The 18,037-nt window shown below is 40.7% G+C and overlaps 1 protein-coding gene across 1 annotated transcript in view; it reads left to right on the plus strand.

Annotated features, from left to right (window-relative positions):
* The window catches only part of CRTC2 (CREB regulated transcription coactivator 2), a 2,800,764-nt gene that overhangs the window by 441,341 nt on the left and 2,341,386 nt on the right, over positions 1–18,037 (plus strand). The window contains exon 2 of the mRNA XM_044079735.1: positions 16,144–16,245. Coding sequence (XP_043935670.1) covers positions 16,144–16,245 — 102 coding nt within the window. The remainder of the gene's footprint in view (positions 1–16,143; positions 16,246–18,037) is intronic.

Below are 18,037 nucleotides of genomic sequence, written 5' to 3' on the forward strand. Positions count from 1 at the left end.
CTTGAGGTGTGGGTGTCCTTGATGAATATGGATACCCCCCTCCTTTCTTGGTATTGTCCGGATTTTGGGGCCGAAACGCATGATAAGAGGTAAAACCTGATAGTGCTGGGGTGCTCTCAGGAGCCTTGAACCAGGTTTCTGTCACTGCACAGACATCGATGTTCTCCATACTGAGAAGGGCCTCGAGTCGTGCATTTTGAGATTTAGACTTCTGGCATTGAGCAGCATTACCCTTAGTTTTTTTTCCTTTTGTGTTCTAGGGTGGTAGGTTTAGAATTTGAGCCTTGCCTAAAAAGGCACTATGGGGTGGCAAGAGCCTTTGCCAATATCCGGAATCCCAGGGTGACAGGTGCAAGCCGTCCCTTGCGCAGCGTGGCTTGTCCAGCATGTCATCCCAGGCAGACAGACATTGGATCCCCTTTGAATGACACCAGAGTTTAAGCCAATTGTTAAAGCTGATCATCTTATCTCTGTATTGTGGCATCATTCTTGGTGAAGGTAGGATACTGCTCAAGGTCAGGGTCATACCTGCCTGGGCTACATAATCAGAGAGCTCCTCAATGTCTCTTTTCATGTAGTCCAAGGAGGCGTCTCAGGTCGTTTACACCAGCATGGACAATGACTGAGTCGTATTTGTACCTGCTGTTGAGAGACCTGAGTGCTTGCGTTATGTGGCGGATTCTAGCGCCCGACAGGCAGCTTACTGTGACCTTCTCCTTACTCAGTCTGGTGAGCGGGATGTCAGTGTGTCTGACTATGGAGTCACCAATGACTAGTGTATCTGGCATTGTGTTTGGCCTTAAGGGCTGTGACTGTTTGACACTCTGACTGTGAGGTCTATGTGTTGCAGGTGTTGTGTTCTGAGGTGGTGGTTGTTTGGGTGTCTGCTTTGGTGGCCTCTGCTGTTTTGGTAGATTTTTGATCAGAGCCGCCGAGTATGTCTTTTTGTGTTTATGTGTATGATTTCAGGTTGTGATGGTACTATGTGAGACTGGGTCTATAGTGTGTGTGGTAACCTTCTCCTCCTGACTGGTCTTGCCAGTCCTATGTTGAGAGAGCTCAGCCTCCAGTTTGGCCGTATAGTTGCATCTCTCGCATGTATTTGTGTTTTGTATATATACACACACACACACACAATATATATATATATATATATATATATATATATATATATATATATATATATATACACACACACACACACACACACACACACACACACACACACACACACACACACACACGCACACGCACACGCACACACACACACTGTACCAGCGTTGCTGTGGCTCAGTCTGGTTAAATGGAAAAGAAAGAAAAGAGAAAGCACATGTTCCTAATATGTTTAATTTCACAATGCTTGTGGGTATACAATATTTTTTGTTGTTCCATTGTCTGCACAGATATAGAGATTGTCTGGTTTGCCAACTCTAGAACACGCAACATATAATAACTATTCTCGACCTGTCCGCTTTAAACACATTCATCATTGTTCCAAAGTTCAAAATGCTGACCCTACAGCAACTGCTTCCCATGCTGGGCAAGGAGTGTTGGCTGGTAACTCTAGATCACAAGGAGGCATACCTGCACGTCCCCATACGACCAAATTGCAGAAGATACCTCAGATTTCTTGCAGGATCAGAGCATTATCAATTCTCAGCATTGCCCTTTTGCTTATCTACTGCGCCCAGAGTGTTCACGAAATGCCTGGCATCAGTAATCGCTCATTGCAGGCTACAGGGAATCCAAATTTACCCATACCTGGACGACTGCCTGATACAAGCGGACAACAAAAGCAAGCTGACACAAGACTTACAAAGAGTCATTTGTTTACTACAAGCCCTGGGATACACAGTCAATTTAAAAAAGTCAAGACTGATACCATCCCAAACAAGAACATTCTTGGGTGCAGAATTGGACACAGTAAAACAGATGGCATTCCTAACTGCAGAAAAACAAGAACAACTTCCTCTTTACTTCTTGGCATTAACAAAGCAGAACAAACTAACAGCAAGGAAAGTACTGCAGGCCTTGGGCTTCATGGCATCCTGCATAATCCTGGTCCCCCATGCCAGACTGCATATGAGAAAGCTACAGTGGTACCTAAAGAATTTATGGTCTCAACACAGGCACAGCTTAGAAACCGAAATACCACTAATCCCATGCCTGAAACAAGAGTTCCTATGGTGGGCTCAAGCATGCCAGTCAAACCCAGGTTTGTCCTTCCACAACATGCAAACAAGCCAAACCATCACAACGGACGCCTCAGACCTAGGTTGGGGGGCCCACATGCTGGACAAATGCATTCAAGGCTTATGGACTCCAGATCAGCTGCACCTGCACATAAATCAAAAAGAAATGCTGGCAGTAAAACTAGCAATCCAGAATTTCAGACCATTCCTCAAAGAAGGCCAATTGATGATAAGGACAGACAACACCACAGTCATGTGGTACATCAACAAACAGGGAGGCACTCATTCATACCCCCTATGTCGAATGGCTCTGGACCTATGGAATATGGCTCTGAGCTACAACATTCAGTTACAGGCAATATTTGTACCAGGAAAAGAAAACATTCTAGCAGACATGTTAAGCAGAACTACCTCGGATGCTCACGAATGGATGCTACACCCGGACATCTTCAAGGCCATCACAAAGAAATGGGGAATGCCACAAATAGACCTATTCGCATCCCCACTCAATCACCAGCTCAAGAAATTCTGCACAAGGACATACCACCCACTTGCTTGGAAGGTGGACTCTCTATCCTTCAGTTGGAAAGGCCTGACAGCATATGCATTTCCACCTCTTCCTTTGATGCACAAGGTACTACTGAAAATCAAAGAGGAACGTCCAAGGATAATTCTGATAGCTCCAAATTGGCCAAGACAACATTGGTACCCATTGCTGAGGAGCATGTCTCGGGGGTGAACGTGGACACTACCCCTGATTCCTTTGATGTTAACTCAGAGCGACTACAACATCCTGCATCCAAACCTGAAAACTCTGCAACTGACTGCCTGGAACATTACATAAGAGCAACTAACCCAAATTTATCCCAAAGGGTTAAAGACATTATCCTTGAGGCCCGCAGACCTTCAACAAGAAGGAACTATGCAGGAAAATGGAAAAGGTTTGTCATTTGGAGTACTGAAAGAGGGAAAGATGTGTCAAAGATAGATATTTCCAACATCCTGGAGTATTTGGCAGAGCTTCTCCATACAGGCCTGTCCTATTCCTCCATCAAGATACATGCATCAGCTATTTCTGCAGAATACAGCTTCGATCCCCCTGTCTTCTCACATCCTCTACTCAGGCAGTTCCTCAGAGGAATCAAAAATGTAAAACCTCCTAGGAAACCACCATTACCAGCATGGGACTTGAACTTTGTGCTAGAAAAATTGACACTCCCTCCATTCGAACCAGCAGCAACAGCAGATCTTCAACACCTATCCTGGAAAACTGCTTTCCTACTGGCAATTACTTCAGCAAGAAGGGTTTCGGAACTACAGGCCTTAATGGCAGTACAACCCTTCCTAATCTTCCATCAAGATAGAGTGTCCATGAGAACTAATCCTACATTTATGCCTAAGGTGGTATCCAGAGTATCTCTAAACCAGGCAATCCACCTACCTACCTTCTTCCCCAATCCACAGAACAGGGGGGAAAGACTGCTGCATACCTTGGATGTACATAGACAGTTGCGCTACTACCTGGACAGAACCAAGGGCAATAGAAAAACTGACCAGCTCCTAGTAGCTTATGCAACAGGAAGGGAAGGAAAAGCAATTTCCAAACAGACAATCTCCAAGTGGATAGGAAATTGCATAAGATTCTGTTACTCCTACCATGGAAAGCAAATTCCACAGAACATAAGGCCTCATTCTACAAGGGCTACAGCCACTACCACAGCTTTCTTACGAGGAGTGGCTACCAAGGACATTATTGAGGCTGCTACTTGGACCTCCGTGCATACATTTGCCAAGCATTATAACTTACCTCTATACTCTAGATCCCGAGCAGGGTTTGCCACTGCTGTTTTGCAAGGGATCCTAACTACACCATAATTCTTCTTCCTCCTCCCTAGTTTGGCTATGGTATTCTACCCATTTGTAGGGCTGCAGATGCATCCTTGAAGGACATAGTACAGTTTTGTACCTACCATAAATGTAGATGTCCGAACAGGATAGCATCTGCAGTCAGGATTACCCAACCTCCTTCCCCTCTGTGGTACTCCTAGGGTATTTACCCACCTAATAGCTAGCTGGGGGGGATCTCTTATGGTGTATTTGTTTGTATATATGTACATACATGCTTATTTTTTGTGTTTGCCTTCTACTTTTTTGGAAACATTGGCATTTACCCAAAAATTTAGCTTTCCAAGAGGGCAACTGGCATCTGGGGCAAGAAACACTGAGGAAAATGGCGTCGGCTGATGCCTTTATACCCGAAGACCAGCAGAGATGACGTCGGGTGAAGTGCGACACCAGCCGAGGCCAGACCCAGACTTTGGAATCCGGCCGACCGAAGGGCTGCCTGACGACAGGACAACCCATTTGTAAGGACTGCAGATGCTATCCTGTTCGGACATCTACATTTATGGTAGGTACAAAACTGTACTTTCTAAATATCGTACATATTTTATTGCTAACCCACCACCTCATATTCCCATTGTCTCTTATTAATTGAATTTGTTTAATCTACATATTCTAACTAATTATACCTTGACTTCATCTTTATACTTTCCCTTGCATCACTCACTTCACCCTTTTTTGTACCATTTTAAAATATTAAGTCATAACAAACAAACATTCCACTCATAAAACAACCTTGTTGAATGCCTTTAGACATCCTTATCTTCTCAGTAATCTCTCCACATAATACTTTCACTTGTGTTTCTGTACACATCTTGTAAAAATGTAACTACCTTCCTACCTGTCCATATGCCATAGGAAGCTGCTGCATTTGGTCAGAGTGTACATTGTCAGAAGTTGTAATTGTGTCATGTGTGACGATAGGAGGTACTGCCAGCCATGCCAGGAAGAAGTAGGGCAGTGGATGCATGACTTCTGCCAGCACAGCTAGCTGGAATGTTATATTTATATGTCGTTTTGTATATCAATATGATTTGTACAGATGCTTGTGCTGAAAATGTATTTTTGAGCTTTGTGTTAATTGTGTTAAAATGTATCAGCAGTGCATCCTGCTGAAATGAAGAGAAATGTATATGTATTATGGTATCTGAATCAAATGCATATGTTTTAATAGCGGACACTGGCACAGTAACAGTTAACCAGCTGGCTTATTTTAAGAAAAATAAGGGAGATGTAAATGAGCTGTTAAATCATTGAACGATACCCCACAGTGCTGAGTAGGCCCGGAGACTGTAGGTGTTGGAGCAGCCATTATCTGTTAGCTTTTGTAAAGAAGGGGGGAAGTGTTGTAAATGTTTCTGCCTCCAGTTATTGCCATAAAAGCTCTAAATGTGTATTGTAGCAGTCTGCTAAAGTCCAGTCTGAAACTTCAAAAGAAGATACTGTGAGAACCTAGAGTCAGGTGACTAGAAGAGGTCATTCTGCAAGTCATCTTGGATATTATATTTTACAGGGAGTAATCTCAGAATATAGAGTTTTCTGTTTGGGAGCCTGATTAGAAAGACTGTTCATGTATTTCATCTTGCCTTTCCCAAGTAAGTAACTTAAGTAGGGAACAGTACATTCTCTTAGATTCAGTCAGGAATATAGTGACGCTTAGTTTAGAGAGAGTTTTTCTTTATTTGTATGAATCTGTCCATCAATGTTGTTTTCAACATTTTCTGTGATTTGAACTCTGTGGTTTACTGTGGATATATATTTTTTCTTGTCCTTTTATTATTTATTATTAAATACATTTAAAATTTTCTTTGTGACTGGTCCTTTTTGGAAAGTATTAACCTTTGAGAGTACTTGTATTTATTTGGCAACACTGTGTGGGCCACTCCAGAAGACCTGGCTGTCTAACTACTGCAATTTGCATTAGTATTGCACAGTGTAATTGGACACCCTTTGCTAAGGGCCTTATAGTAGCTGATTGTGGAGTGTCTGGTGGCAGTGAATCTACCTTATAGTCTGGGTAGAAGGGGGCATAGCTAGTAAATCTGTGCCAGTCTTTCACAGGTAGGTGTGTGTGTGTGTGTGTGTGTGTGTGTGTGTGTGTGTGTGTGTGTGTGTGTGTGTGTGTGTGTGTGTGTGTGTGTGAAAAATCAAATGTGTGTGTTGACTACTTAGGGCAAGGGCACAAAGCACTGGATTTACAGAGAGGGTGCTGGAGGACTTGGCTTAGACGCTCGGCTGAGGACCTAACCCTACAGCTGTACCAGTGGGAGTTTTATCATTGATCTGGAGGGAGACAGATGTAGAGACTTCCAGACCCCAGGGTGTGCGTGTTCCCTGTGTGCTCCTAAGGGAAATTGTATTTGATGCTGAGAGGTCTGCATCTGGAAATACTAAGTGTGTTCATTTGTATTCCAATACTAAGTGTATTCATTTGTATTCCAAGTGCGTGTCCCTCTCCAGTGTCAATGGTGAGGATTCAGGCTCCTTCGTTACTGGCCCAGCGTGGAGATGACACATATTGGTGCTCATCACATATTGGTAATAGTGGTGGACATCACAATATGCTTCAACAGTGGCTTAAAACTCTCTCTTCTTTATTCTTTCAACTATTGCCTTAATAATTAACATTTCTTTTACATGCTTACATTTGATTCCATGTACTCCATCTTGCAGTACACATCCCATAGCTACTTCAAGTATTTTTGTAAAGTTTTCATTATGTTGTATTTAACAATAAACAGGGTTATTGGACAGCATTATTTACTTATGCATGTATGTGTTTATTTTTTTTTCCAATTTAAATTTTTATTTTTTTTTACACAGTAGATAACAAACAGGATAAAATGTTGTAAGCTGACAAATTTTGATAAAAACAGCAAAGTATAATTCAATCTTAGCAGGTGTAATACAAACCATAATTCAACCATGTACAATATATGCAGTAAGTGCTACTAAAAGAATGTAGAGTGATATTGATTTATATTTTGAAACATAATATACATTAAAAAGTCAATCAAATATTGGATTATAAGGACCTTATTTACATTTATAAACAAATTTGTTGATTCAAATGCTTTTGACCATCTTAAACTATTTTTTTTCAAAATATGGTCAAGAAGAAATTTCCAGTAATTCTGGTAATGAGCGTTTGTTAACATTTTTATAATAATCTTGTGAGAGGATATATACTTAATAGCCATGTTCCTAAATTCATTCCAAGAAAGTTTTGTATGGTCTAACCAATTCTGTGTTGTGTACAATTTGACTAATGCACAAAGAGTAATAAGGATGTGACTTTTTAGCCCAGAACATGCTAAATCTGTAATATGAAGAGTAACAAACTCCCAGGATAAAGTCGATTTTTGGTAGCCCATTTTTTCTAGTCTTACTTTAGGAGAACAAAGTTTGTGCGTATTCTTGCAGAACCAAAAAATATGCAGCAGATCAGCATTGGGAAATGGACATGTACAGGGTTCAGTACAGCAGGGGTGTAATAAGCATTAATGTTTATTATTAGTTGATTATATATAAGGTTCTTAAACGGAATCAACTCAGTGGTGGAATTGATAGCTTGAGTTTTCTGTATTTCTGAAAACCCATTATCTATCTGGTCCCAGTACTTGGAATATAGTAAACATGTTTGGTATTTAATAGCTGTGATTACTTTATAGGTGTTAGAAAGCATTTTTTTCTTGAGAGATAAAGTTTAAAAACTTGTAATAATGTATTAAGTTTCATTTAATTGATTATTGAATCTTCCACTATTGTTGATATAATTTCTCTAATCTGGTTTAGCAATGTAGTATAGCTTTTATTAACTTTTAATAACTCCCTTAATTCTCTTAGAGATTTCTATGTTTATATATGCAGTTTGATAAGTCAGCGAAAGGAAGGGCCTTAGGGTTAGTGTGTCTTGCCTTTACATGTTGATACCAGATTTTAACCCAAATTGGGGACCAGTCCTCCTTATCTGGATTAAAACGTGAGATTTGAACAATCATGCTAGAACAAATGATCTTGTAATATAGATGAAAATCTGGTAAATTTAAGCCCACCTTTTTCTTTAGGGTAGACTAGCTTTGTGTAGTTGATTCTGGTTAATTTAGGATACCAGATAAATTTGGCCAGTTCTTTGTTGATATTCAGAAAATATTTATTTGGTATAATAAAAATTGACGCATTAAACTGATATAGCAACTTAGGTAAGATGTTAATTTTGGTTATTGCAGCTTTCGATAATACTGATTGGTTTCAGTTGTCTCCATTTCTGATATGTTTTATATTATTTACTGTTTGTTGACTGGGTTAGTCCCAATAGACCAGTTTCCTCTTTTTGGGGGAGACCTGAGTGGTGGTAATATTGACTGGAGGAAATTTGTCTGGGATTTCTGGGATCATTCCCCTATGCTCTTTTTGATAAGTGCTGTGGGATCTTTTGTATCATCTTGAGCTGTCAGCAACTAAGGAAGATGGGATATCTGTTTATAGGTTCAAAGGTTGGTACTAGGCTATTGGCCATAGGGCCTATACAAGCCTAGCCATAACAATTCCCTGGATATTTCTTCCCGCAATATTTACTTCCCTGGACCCCTGTCTAGTAGGGTGACTGACATGATCCCTGGGGTTTAGTGTAATAAGTACTGCTTATAGAAACTTGGCACCTCACCAGTTAAGTATTCTTTGTCAGATATCCTTTACAGTTATATATCTGTAAAGTATATTAAATGCAACTGTTTAATATCTTTGGGTAATACTGTATGTAAATGTTTTGTGCATGTATAGTATTGACAATTGCATATTTGCATTTTTTGTACTATGGAGCTTTTTTCCCTTGGCCTACAGAGAAAAAGAGCTTTTGCTCAGACTGACAAACACCAGTTAACAAATGGAAGTAAATGAAACAACGTACAGCCTACTACCCCAATTCATGTTGTACTTTAAATAGTAGTTGTGTTAAGAGGCTCTGAGTCATGCTGTGTTGCATATTGCTTTTTATGTCTAGAATTAGTGAAGTAGCATCTCCATTAAACATATAGGCACAATGCCCCCTTCAGCCCACATTAGTAATTACTTGTAAAATGTTTTTCAACTTTACAGACATCTTTCTAGCCAGCCTGGATGAAGTGGGCATCCTGAAGTAATGTAGCAATTGTATCATGTTTACTGGCAACCAACTATTACTTACACCAGCAGAATCAGTATGTGAGAGATGTAATTAAACAGTGTTATTGAAGACCAAGCTTTTCACAAAGCCACAACAAATAAGCAAGTTGACAGTACCACACAGCTCCGATCAAGCACACAGACTTGTATATACTGAGGCTCTTAAAAGGCATCCTAAATGTAACCTAAGAAACCAGTGCACTTTGCAACATCACACACGCACGTTTTAGCCAGCACCTACCTTGAAACATAAATCTGAAAGTCACACTGACTCGATTCAAAAGCCCATAAGGCAAAACTTCACACAATCCAGTATCCTAGTGGTGACTCCTTAGTGAGGTATGCCAATGCACCACTTACCAAGCTGTGCAAAGAGAAGGTTACTTTTGGTTGTTTATCAGGCATCAGGATTCAGTGCATCACACAAGTACACAATTCCTACAACAGAAGTACACATATGATATAGTCATTGCATCCATGGATATAAATGACTTGGAGTGTTCCTCCCTGGGATATAGGATGAGAGTCATGACTGAGGCTGTTAAGAACCTAGCCTTCAGCAGCCTTCTACCATCAAGATTGATGCCACAGTACAAACAAAAGGATTATTGATTTCAACAATCAACTTAGCTTCTGGTGTCATTAAAAAGGGGGGTATGGTACATATCAGCCTGGGAAGAGAAGGTCGAAAGTCTCAACTGCTTTGTCAGAGGTGGCCTGCACCTTTCCCACAAAAGGCGTTTGTACATTGGTTAAATCCATTTTCAACCCCATAGTGCCTTTTTTTTAGGCAAAGTTAGTCTTAACAGAATCTGGATAACTTTAAGATATTTCTGCTCATTGCTAGGAGCATTAACAAAAAGCTCCACCCACATCCTATGATCACTCCTTACCGTGGGAAAACATTGAAGTTTGCCTCATCACAGAGATTTGTTTAATGACAATTGAAAGCACTCCATCAGAGCAGAGTGCAGCCCCACCTCATTACATGAAATCACTAAAGGTGGCAGTGGGGACACCAGTCTTAGAAAAACAACTCAGTTTATTGTACAAAAACATAAGGATGCAGATTCTTCTCGAAACAAATGTCTTATGGCTTAACAAACGTTCACAACAAACATCTTCAGTACAGTCTTATTCAAGTAGGATGCAGTCTCATTTAATAGTTTTCTGCGATGGATTTCTGTAATAGGAGCAATCTCCAAGTTTCCTCCTGGTTTCGTCTTCTATGTCATTATTCACTCTGCTGCTGTGGACATCAAACCTTCCTTCAAGAAGGGCAAGCAGTACAATCTGAATAGGTTTGTCTTTGTGCCTGCTATTTACACCTTTAATTGTTTAAGCAAAGTTGCTGTAAGCTCATATGATAAAGTTTCTCTTTGCTGTTATTTATAGTTATAGCATCACTTTTCTGCTAATACTACAAAAATTCCTCTCTGGTCTTAAACACTGTTATTTACCTTAAATATTTAAAGGAAACATTCTTATTTACAGTGGCAGTTCTCTTTAGACTATACACACAAATTTAGCTCTATTCACAATAGTTACATTAATTCTCACTCTGTTTTTGGAGCTCTGCCCCCCTGTGCTACAGTATGTATGTACACCACACACGTGGGAAAACACATACACAAGCACTAACTGTGGAGACTTGTTTTTGAAGTATGTGTATATGCAAGCTTTATACATCAAGCATTGGCTCAGATTCCCCATCCCCACCACCAGCACCAGAACATTGAGCTGTGAACATTCAGTAGGCATTAGAATCCTGCCCCCCCCCCCAACACGCACAAATTGAAACTGCTAAATGCAGCACTTCATTTCAGACATTTTTTTCTTAATGAATGAACGAGTGGGTCAGTGTGTGCAGAGTTTCAGTAAAAGCTGCAGTTCTGTTGATCAGGCTCGGTGACCCGTTTTTATTTATTTATTTATTTTATTTTCATCTGTGTACCGGGGAGAATGATTGATTTTGAGGACTATTTTCATACACTTCTGTGGCTCAAGGTGATTTATAAAAAGTAAAAGATCTTTGGGTATGTTCAGTTAGATGACATTAAAATTATAATACAGTATATGCGTACAATGCATTTGTAGATCATTATGTCAGTTTTACATTAACAAATGAGTAGTAATACAGACAAGTAGAAGACCTTGTGCAGTCCAGCTTAAAGGCAGTAGTAATATATTTTTATCCAGACAAAAATTTACAGTGATATGATCATTAAAACAAGTAGATCTCCGCTGACAACACATTACAAATAGTGTTGTAAAAAGTGAGTGAAGCAAAGTAAACAACTTGAGGAGTGGTGTTGTGAATCTTTGTAGAATAAGGATGTGGAGTGTCCAGAGTGAGGTAGATTGGTGGAGCTATGGAATGTTCAAATCATCTTGTACACTAGTGAGTGGAGGGGGGAGGAGGGTTGTTTTATAAGATGGAAGTGGAGGCTCATGGGAAAAGGTGTTAACCTCCACTGGTTGTCTGCTATTGAGTGATTTGGCCCTGTGACTCAGAAATATCAGGACTGACTAGTGATTTGGGCTATGAAGGACCCAATACCATATTCATGGGTGACCCTAATTACCCCACTATATACTGGGAATCTTATACAACACCAAACATACATGCACTGAGATTCCTGGATTTTGTAGGCACAAACTCCCTTGACCAGATGTGCAATACACCAACCAGGGGTGCAGCCATACTGAATCTGGTCCTCACTAATATGGGCGAGTGTTGCACACCCCCTACTATAATGTCTTCCCTGGTAAGGTCAGACCACAAAATGGTCTCCTTTGAAGCAGAAATAAAACTTGGACCCCCAGCTAAACCTAGAATATTCAAGAACTATTCTAAAGCTAACCTCCTGCTATTAAGTGAGAACCTGGCAACATTTCAAGTCCCCATAAACCCTGAGTACCACTGCTGCCTTTCAAGATCTGTTAGAAACCCTGTACAAGCACATTTATAGCTGCATAGAGGCAGCTGTACCCATCAGGAAGAAATACAGAACTAACTCAAAAAACAAGCCACCCTGGTGAAGTCTCAGAATCAATAGGCTGTATAACAGGAGGAAGGACATCATTACAAAAATTAGGAGGTGCAGCATCCAGCAGGATAAAAGCACTCTCATCAAAGTAAACAAACAACTCAGAGGACAAATAAAGTCTGCCAAGGCCAAATTTGAGTTTTTGGCCTACCAGGCCAAGGACAACCACAAAGCATTCTTTAGCTATGTCCACAACCTCAAAGGCAATATACAATTGTGTGCAGAGCTCATTGTAATTGGAGTCACCTATTCTGTGCCAGAAGATATAGCAAACCTCTTGGCTGATAAATTCAGCTCCAACTTTACCCCTCTCTCCCCCTCAATTTTCAATCGGGAAATATCAAGTATAACCCCCCTGCTATCACTAGGGAATAGGTCCTTAGTGCTCTGTCTTAGACCAAGAGGACTGCATCAGTTGGCTTCCGGAATTACTATTTAGCTGTAGCCGCCAAACAGGCTTTGTGCCTCATGAAGGGAGAAAGGCGTCAGTTATCCCTCTGCAAAAAGATAGAGCATCTACAGACCCACAAGTCTCAGTAGTCTATATGTAAAGCCATAGAAAGAATTATCATGGAGATGAGCAGTAGAGATAGAGTAAACCTCCAGACACTGGACCCAACCCAGTTTAGTTTCGTTAAAGGCAGTTCATGCCTACTCAACCTAGTGGACTTCTTTGAGAAGGTCACCAAAGCAATGGATGAGGGCAAAATTTTTCACACTGCCTACCTTGTCCTGGCGAAGGCATTTGACACAATACCCCACTCTGCATTGTTGACAAACTCAAGAGGTTAGGTACAAACCTGTATGTCAACCATTGGATGGACAACTGGCTCACAGACAAGACCCAGGAAGTTAGAATTTTGAGTCCACCTCTACAAAGAGGCCAGTCAGAAGTGGAGTCTCTCAGGGATCTGTCCTTGGGCAGCTTCTTTTTGGCATTTACTTCTCAGAAGTCAAGGCCAATGTCAGTGGTCTCTGGCTGACTAAATTTGCAGATGATTGCAAATTAGGAGCTGCCATTGAATCTCACTCTGACACAGATGTTCTGCAGGAGGGACTGACACAGAGAAACAACTGGTGTCAGAGCCACGGACTAAAACTAAATACCAAGAAATGTATAATAGTATCAATTGGGTAGTTATCCATATTGACAACATAACCCTTAGAGTTAACCCAGTAGTCAGGGACTTAGGGACGCACACAGATAGTAGTCTAGCCTTTGACCATCATGTGTCTACTATGGTGAGGAAGTCATTCTATGTTGTGCGACTTTTAAGCAAAGGTATGGCATCTAAGTCCAAGGAAGTCATTGTTCCACTGTATTCTGCATTCATCAGACCTGTCATTGAGTACAATGCCCCCTTTGTTATGTATTTAACCAGGCATATCCAACAATTGGAATGTCCACAGAGGTTCCTCACTAAAAGAATACAGGGCGTAAGTAAAATGTCCTATGCAGACCACCTCAAGGCCCCATCCCCTGTATTCTGTCTCCTACAGGCTTTTGAGTGGAGATCTATGCCTGGCATACAGGGCATTGTCAGACCCCACTCTGGACGTCCTGCATATGGGCAAACGACCAATACCACAATTACCCATTCTAAAGACTTAAACCTTGCCTGTGATATAAATAGGACCTGCTGGAGAGATAGGTATGTATCCCAGGGACTACCCCGTCTATGGAACAGGCTCCCCATCCATGTGAAGCAGATTTCCTCCCTAACCCATTTCAAGTGCAACTTGGACCATTGGATAGGAAACCGGAAGTTCATCCTTGGTTTGGCACCTATGTCTCTAGTGAACAGAGGTAACCTGTAAATGGTTCATCTGCCATGTCCATGCTTACGCTTATCAAGGGTATCAGAACTTGTCAGAGATTTGGGATGCATGGCTAGGCTTAAAAGACCCTTGTGGTCGTTAGCCTAGTAAACACATATGAACCCATGAGAGAGGTGGATTTGATTGACAAGTTGACACTGATTTGCCTCTGCTTGTTAGGCAACTGAGTGTTGCAGCAAGACAGTAAAAAGGTTAGTACTTAAAACCACCAAGTGGTGTATGTTCGCTGCAGCTGGTATAGACAGTCCTGAGGCCGCATATGTCCATGAGCTTGTATTGTGGGAAAACAGCTTATTCAGGCTGCAGAGGGTTAAAGGGGGGGGGTGGTGCATGAGTGATGGCTCCCCTTCTAGAGATCAGTTAATTGGGGGTTAGGTAATCATAGGAAGGCACCGGGGAAAAATTTTGTAAAGCAAAAGCACTGTCGTTTACCATCCTATCCATCAGTATTAAAAATGTCAAATGTTGAGGCCATTTCGTCTAACTACAACTCTGCCATTTGCAAAATACAGGAAACGTGAAAACAGCTGGTTAAGTTTATGAATGACTGAATGTTGTGTAATATGTGAATTTGTAGCTTGGAATCCCCTTAGAGTAGTTGCTTCATGGAAATCATGGAATCCTCAGTAAAAGTACAGTGACATGAAAGCTTAGAAAATACTCAGCTCACACAGTTAAAGGGTTTATGTAGCATACAAATAAGTAGCTTTTGCTGCAGCATGTGGGTTGTACAACACTTTTATCATTTTTTACTATCTTGCTGTTTTTGGTTGGGTTCTGGGAATCATCCTTGAAGTGAAAGTGATTACAATACAATGTCTAGATAAACAGGTTAGCTCACAGGTGAGTACGGTAAGAACTTGTTCTGTGCTAAATCATGAGTGGGTGGGAACTTGAGCTTTTGATATGTGTAGAGTAATTTAGAACCAATGTCTACTTTGTAGTTTGCTGTTTTTGCTGCTGCTGTTTTTGAACAGGTGGGAGTGTGATGCATCTTTCAAGGGAAGAATCTGTTGTGGCAGGAATTATGTGGACATTTATGTGGTATATCAACCTGGGTAAATGAAAGCCTGGGCCGGTCAGAATCCTAGATTTTGATTACTGATTTTGTAATCCATGGCTACATTTAGCAGCACACAGTATGTTGCTAACAGCTACATAAGATTAGCTTTTGTGTGTACCAAGTAAGTTGAAACTTTAGAGAAGCTACAAGTTCATAGTGTAGTAGGGAAGCTTATTTTAAGTTTGAGTGCCATTTTTAAGACATTGAAAGGTACAGATTATGGGAGAGCGTGTAGGAATGAGGCATAGTTAGAATTTTGACTTTTAACATATTTCACTTGTTTGTACCAAATGATGATTCAGGGCTTCAGGCTATTAATTTATAGGAGAAATGAGGCAGTTGTGTTGTTATTTTATGGTATCAAAGGTCACCTTGGGACTTTTGCTATGGTATCCAGTTAGTTAATTGTGAAAGGTTGTGCATTTACTATTTTCACACTTTTTATTTTGTTGGCATTACAGTAACTGAACTCCTGAGATCAATTTAATTCCATTTTGGTACACCACCTATCATGAGATCCAGAATGCACACTTGAACATACATATAGCTGTAGTGCATGAAGGCATATTAATGTACGAGTATGTGTCAAGCCTAATTGATAGCACCCTGCTATGAGCACTGTAGTTGCCTAGTTTGGTTTTGTGGTTATAGGTTTTGCTTGGTGATGCCTCCTTGTGTGCGTGTGTGACCCTGGACAGTGAGAGATAGCAATAACTCCTATTAAAAGGAAGCAAACTGAGAATATAAGTGGACCACAGAGATGTGATCAGTACTACACTAAGTGTCTCAGTGATGTGAGAGGTGTGTCCAATCAGCCTGCTAAAATCGAGAAAGGTATTTTTAGTATATACATGCGTTATAAGTAATTTTTGTATCAAGTATCACAGTTGCACGTCAGTCCCCCGTGTTTACTTTATCTTTTGTTTTTTAATAGTTGCAGGCCCAGAAGTTGCGATTAGCACATGGCCGTGGGCCTTACTATGGAGGATCACTTCCAAATGTGAACCAGATCGGGAGCAACACAGCAGAGTTTCAGGTAAACATTGTCATTCTGTATAACAGTGAAAACATTAGATCTGATTAGGGTGACATGCCATATTGTGATACCTATGTGAATGAAATGTTAGCAAATTGCAAACAATTAATGTTGCTGCAAAATGATATGTAGTTGCCATAAATGTATATATTTTTATAAGTTAGTGTGCTTTGTGTCATCATTGCCTTCCCCAGTCATTTGCTTTATCCTAATGCATCTTTCTGCTCCTGTCTTCTGGATGGTTTAACTTGTCCTCTAGACTGTGGCCACTAGCTGGTAAGTCATATAAATTGATGAGCTGCCATAGTAGAGATGGTTGAAAAGAGAAGATATAAATATTGAACCTTCGGGCACTGCATTCTTGCTGATTTTTGAAATGGCTTTAAATTTTTACAAGAGGTAATCTTTGCTGTGGCACTTAATATACCTACCTCATTTGCATACAAAAACTGTCTCAGGCATTGCTGTACTTTGCTACAGTGTATTATCACTGTATCTTTGCATCATTAAACCCTCCATTGGGAAAGATAAAAACATTTAGAACTGTTGAGTTCACACCATGACCAGTTTCTTAATAACTTTTGTCCATTTCTGAACTGAGGTTACTATCACTGAATGAAATCAGTCTCTTTGCCACTGGGTCAGCTTTTAAGATGCTGCATTTTTAGTAAAATGCTTTAGCAAAGCTAGGGTTATTTTTCCACTGTTGATAACAATGGTGAGAGGCTGTAAGAAGTGGGGCATAAGCATATGAGTAAGTCTTAGTTACTGTGCTTAGTTCAAAATAAGAAGAGCTATAACTTTTGAAGATTTTGCACCAGGGCTGACAAACTGCAGGACCGGCATACAGGACTTATTCCCATGTTCACCTTGACTTGTTTTTCTTCTGCCACTCTTTTGCAGCCACCCCTGCTACAGCAGTAACAACCTGCTCTTTGAGGTCTCCCCTTCACGTAATATATTTTTTAAATTACATGTTGCTGAGTGTGAACAGGCCTTAGACTGCTTCTTCCACATGTGGTAATTAGAACTTAATTGTTTATTATTATTGATCTGGTATTGGAATTTTTGTCAAATTGACACGTTTTTGGTTACTCTGGTTTTGTATTTCAAGTAATAAATGTGACTAAGGGCTATAAACCCTATATATGGATCAGAACTAATTGCCTAATCGTTATGTTTTTAGGCCTTCAATGTGGCTGCATACTTGATATCCATGTGGCTATTTTAACACAAGCATTAGACATTGCAAGTGAAAGGATTTACAGCATAGTGTCCTGTCTTTAATCTTTTTAGTGCTGATGGATGTGTACCCAGCATGACCAAAAAAAAAAAAGACGGTGCACTGGCATAACAGTAAGAGTTCTCTTCTGGACCCCCAGTTGTTGGGGACCCTGGCTGTAATGAGGATTTGGTTCAGTGGGTAGGTACAAACTCCTCTTCCTTCTACACAAGCTACCCAACCATTGTTAGGAAATGATGATGGCTTGGTGTCTCACCTTATTTGAGTAAAAGACATCAAGAGGTCACCATGGCTTGTAGGAGCTGAACTGGGGAGATAGGAGTGAGCAGCCTCTGCCTGCTCGCCCATCCTGGGCAAGGAAGGCAGATTTGGGTCACCACATGGGTGACACCTAGTGGGAGTACTGTTGGTTACCAGTTGGAGTTCCAAGCCAGTCGAGCTTGCACTACATAGTGTGTTTGCATTAAGTATTGTTATGTGGAGTTGTGCTTCTCCTCAAGAGGTAGCATTTCCAGGCTCGGAGAGCCACCTGGGGGGAGTGGGGGCAGA

The sequence above is a fragment of the Protopterus annectens genome, chromosome 8.part0 (assembly GCF_019279795.1).
Source record: "Protopterus annectens isolate FY-2018-M chromosome 8.part0, PAN1.0, whole genome shotgun sequence".
Lineage (NCBI taxonomy): Eukaryota > Metazoa > Chordata > Ceratodontiformes > Protopteridae > Protopterus > Protopterus annectens.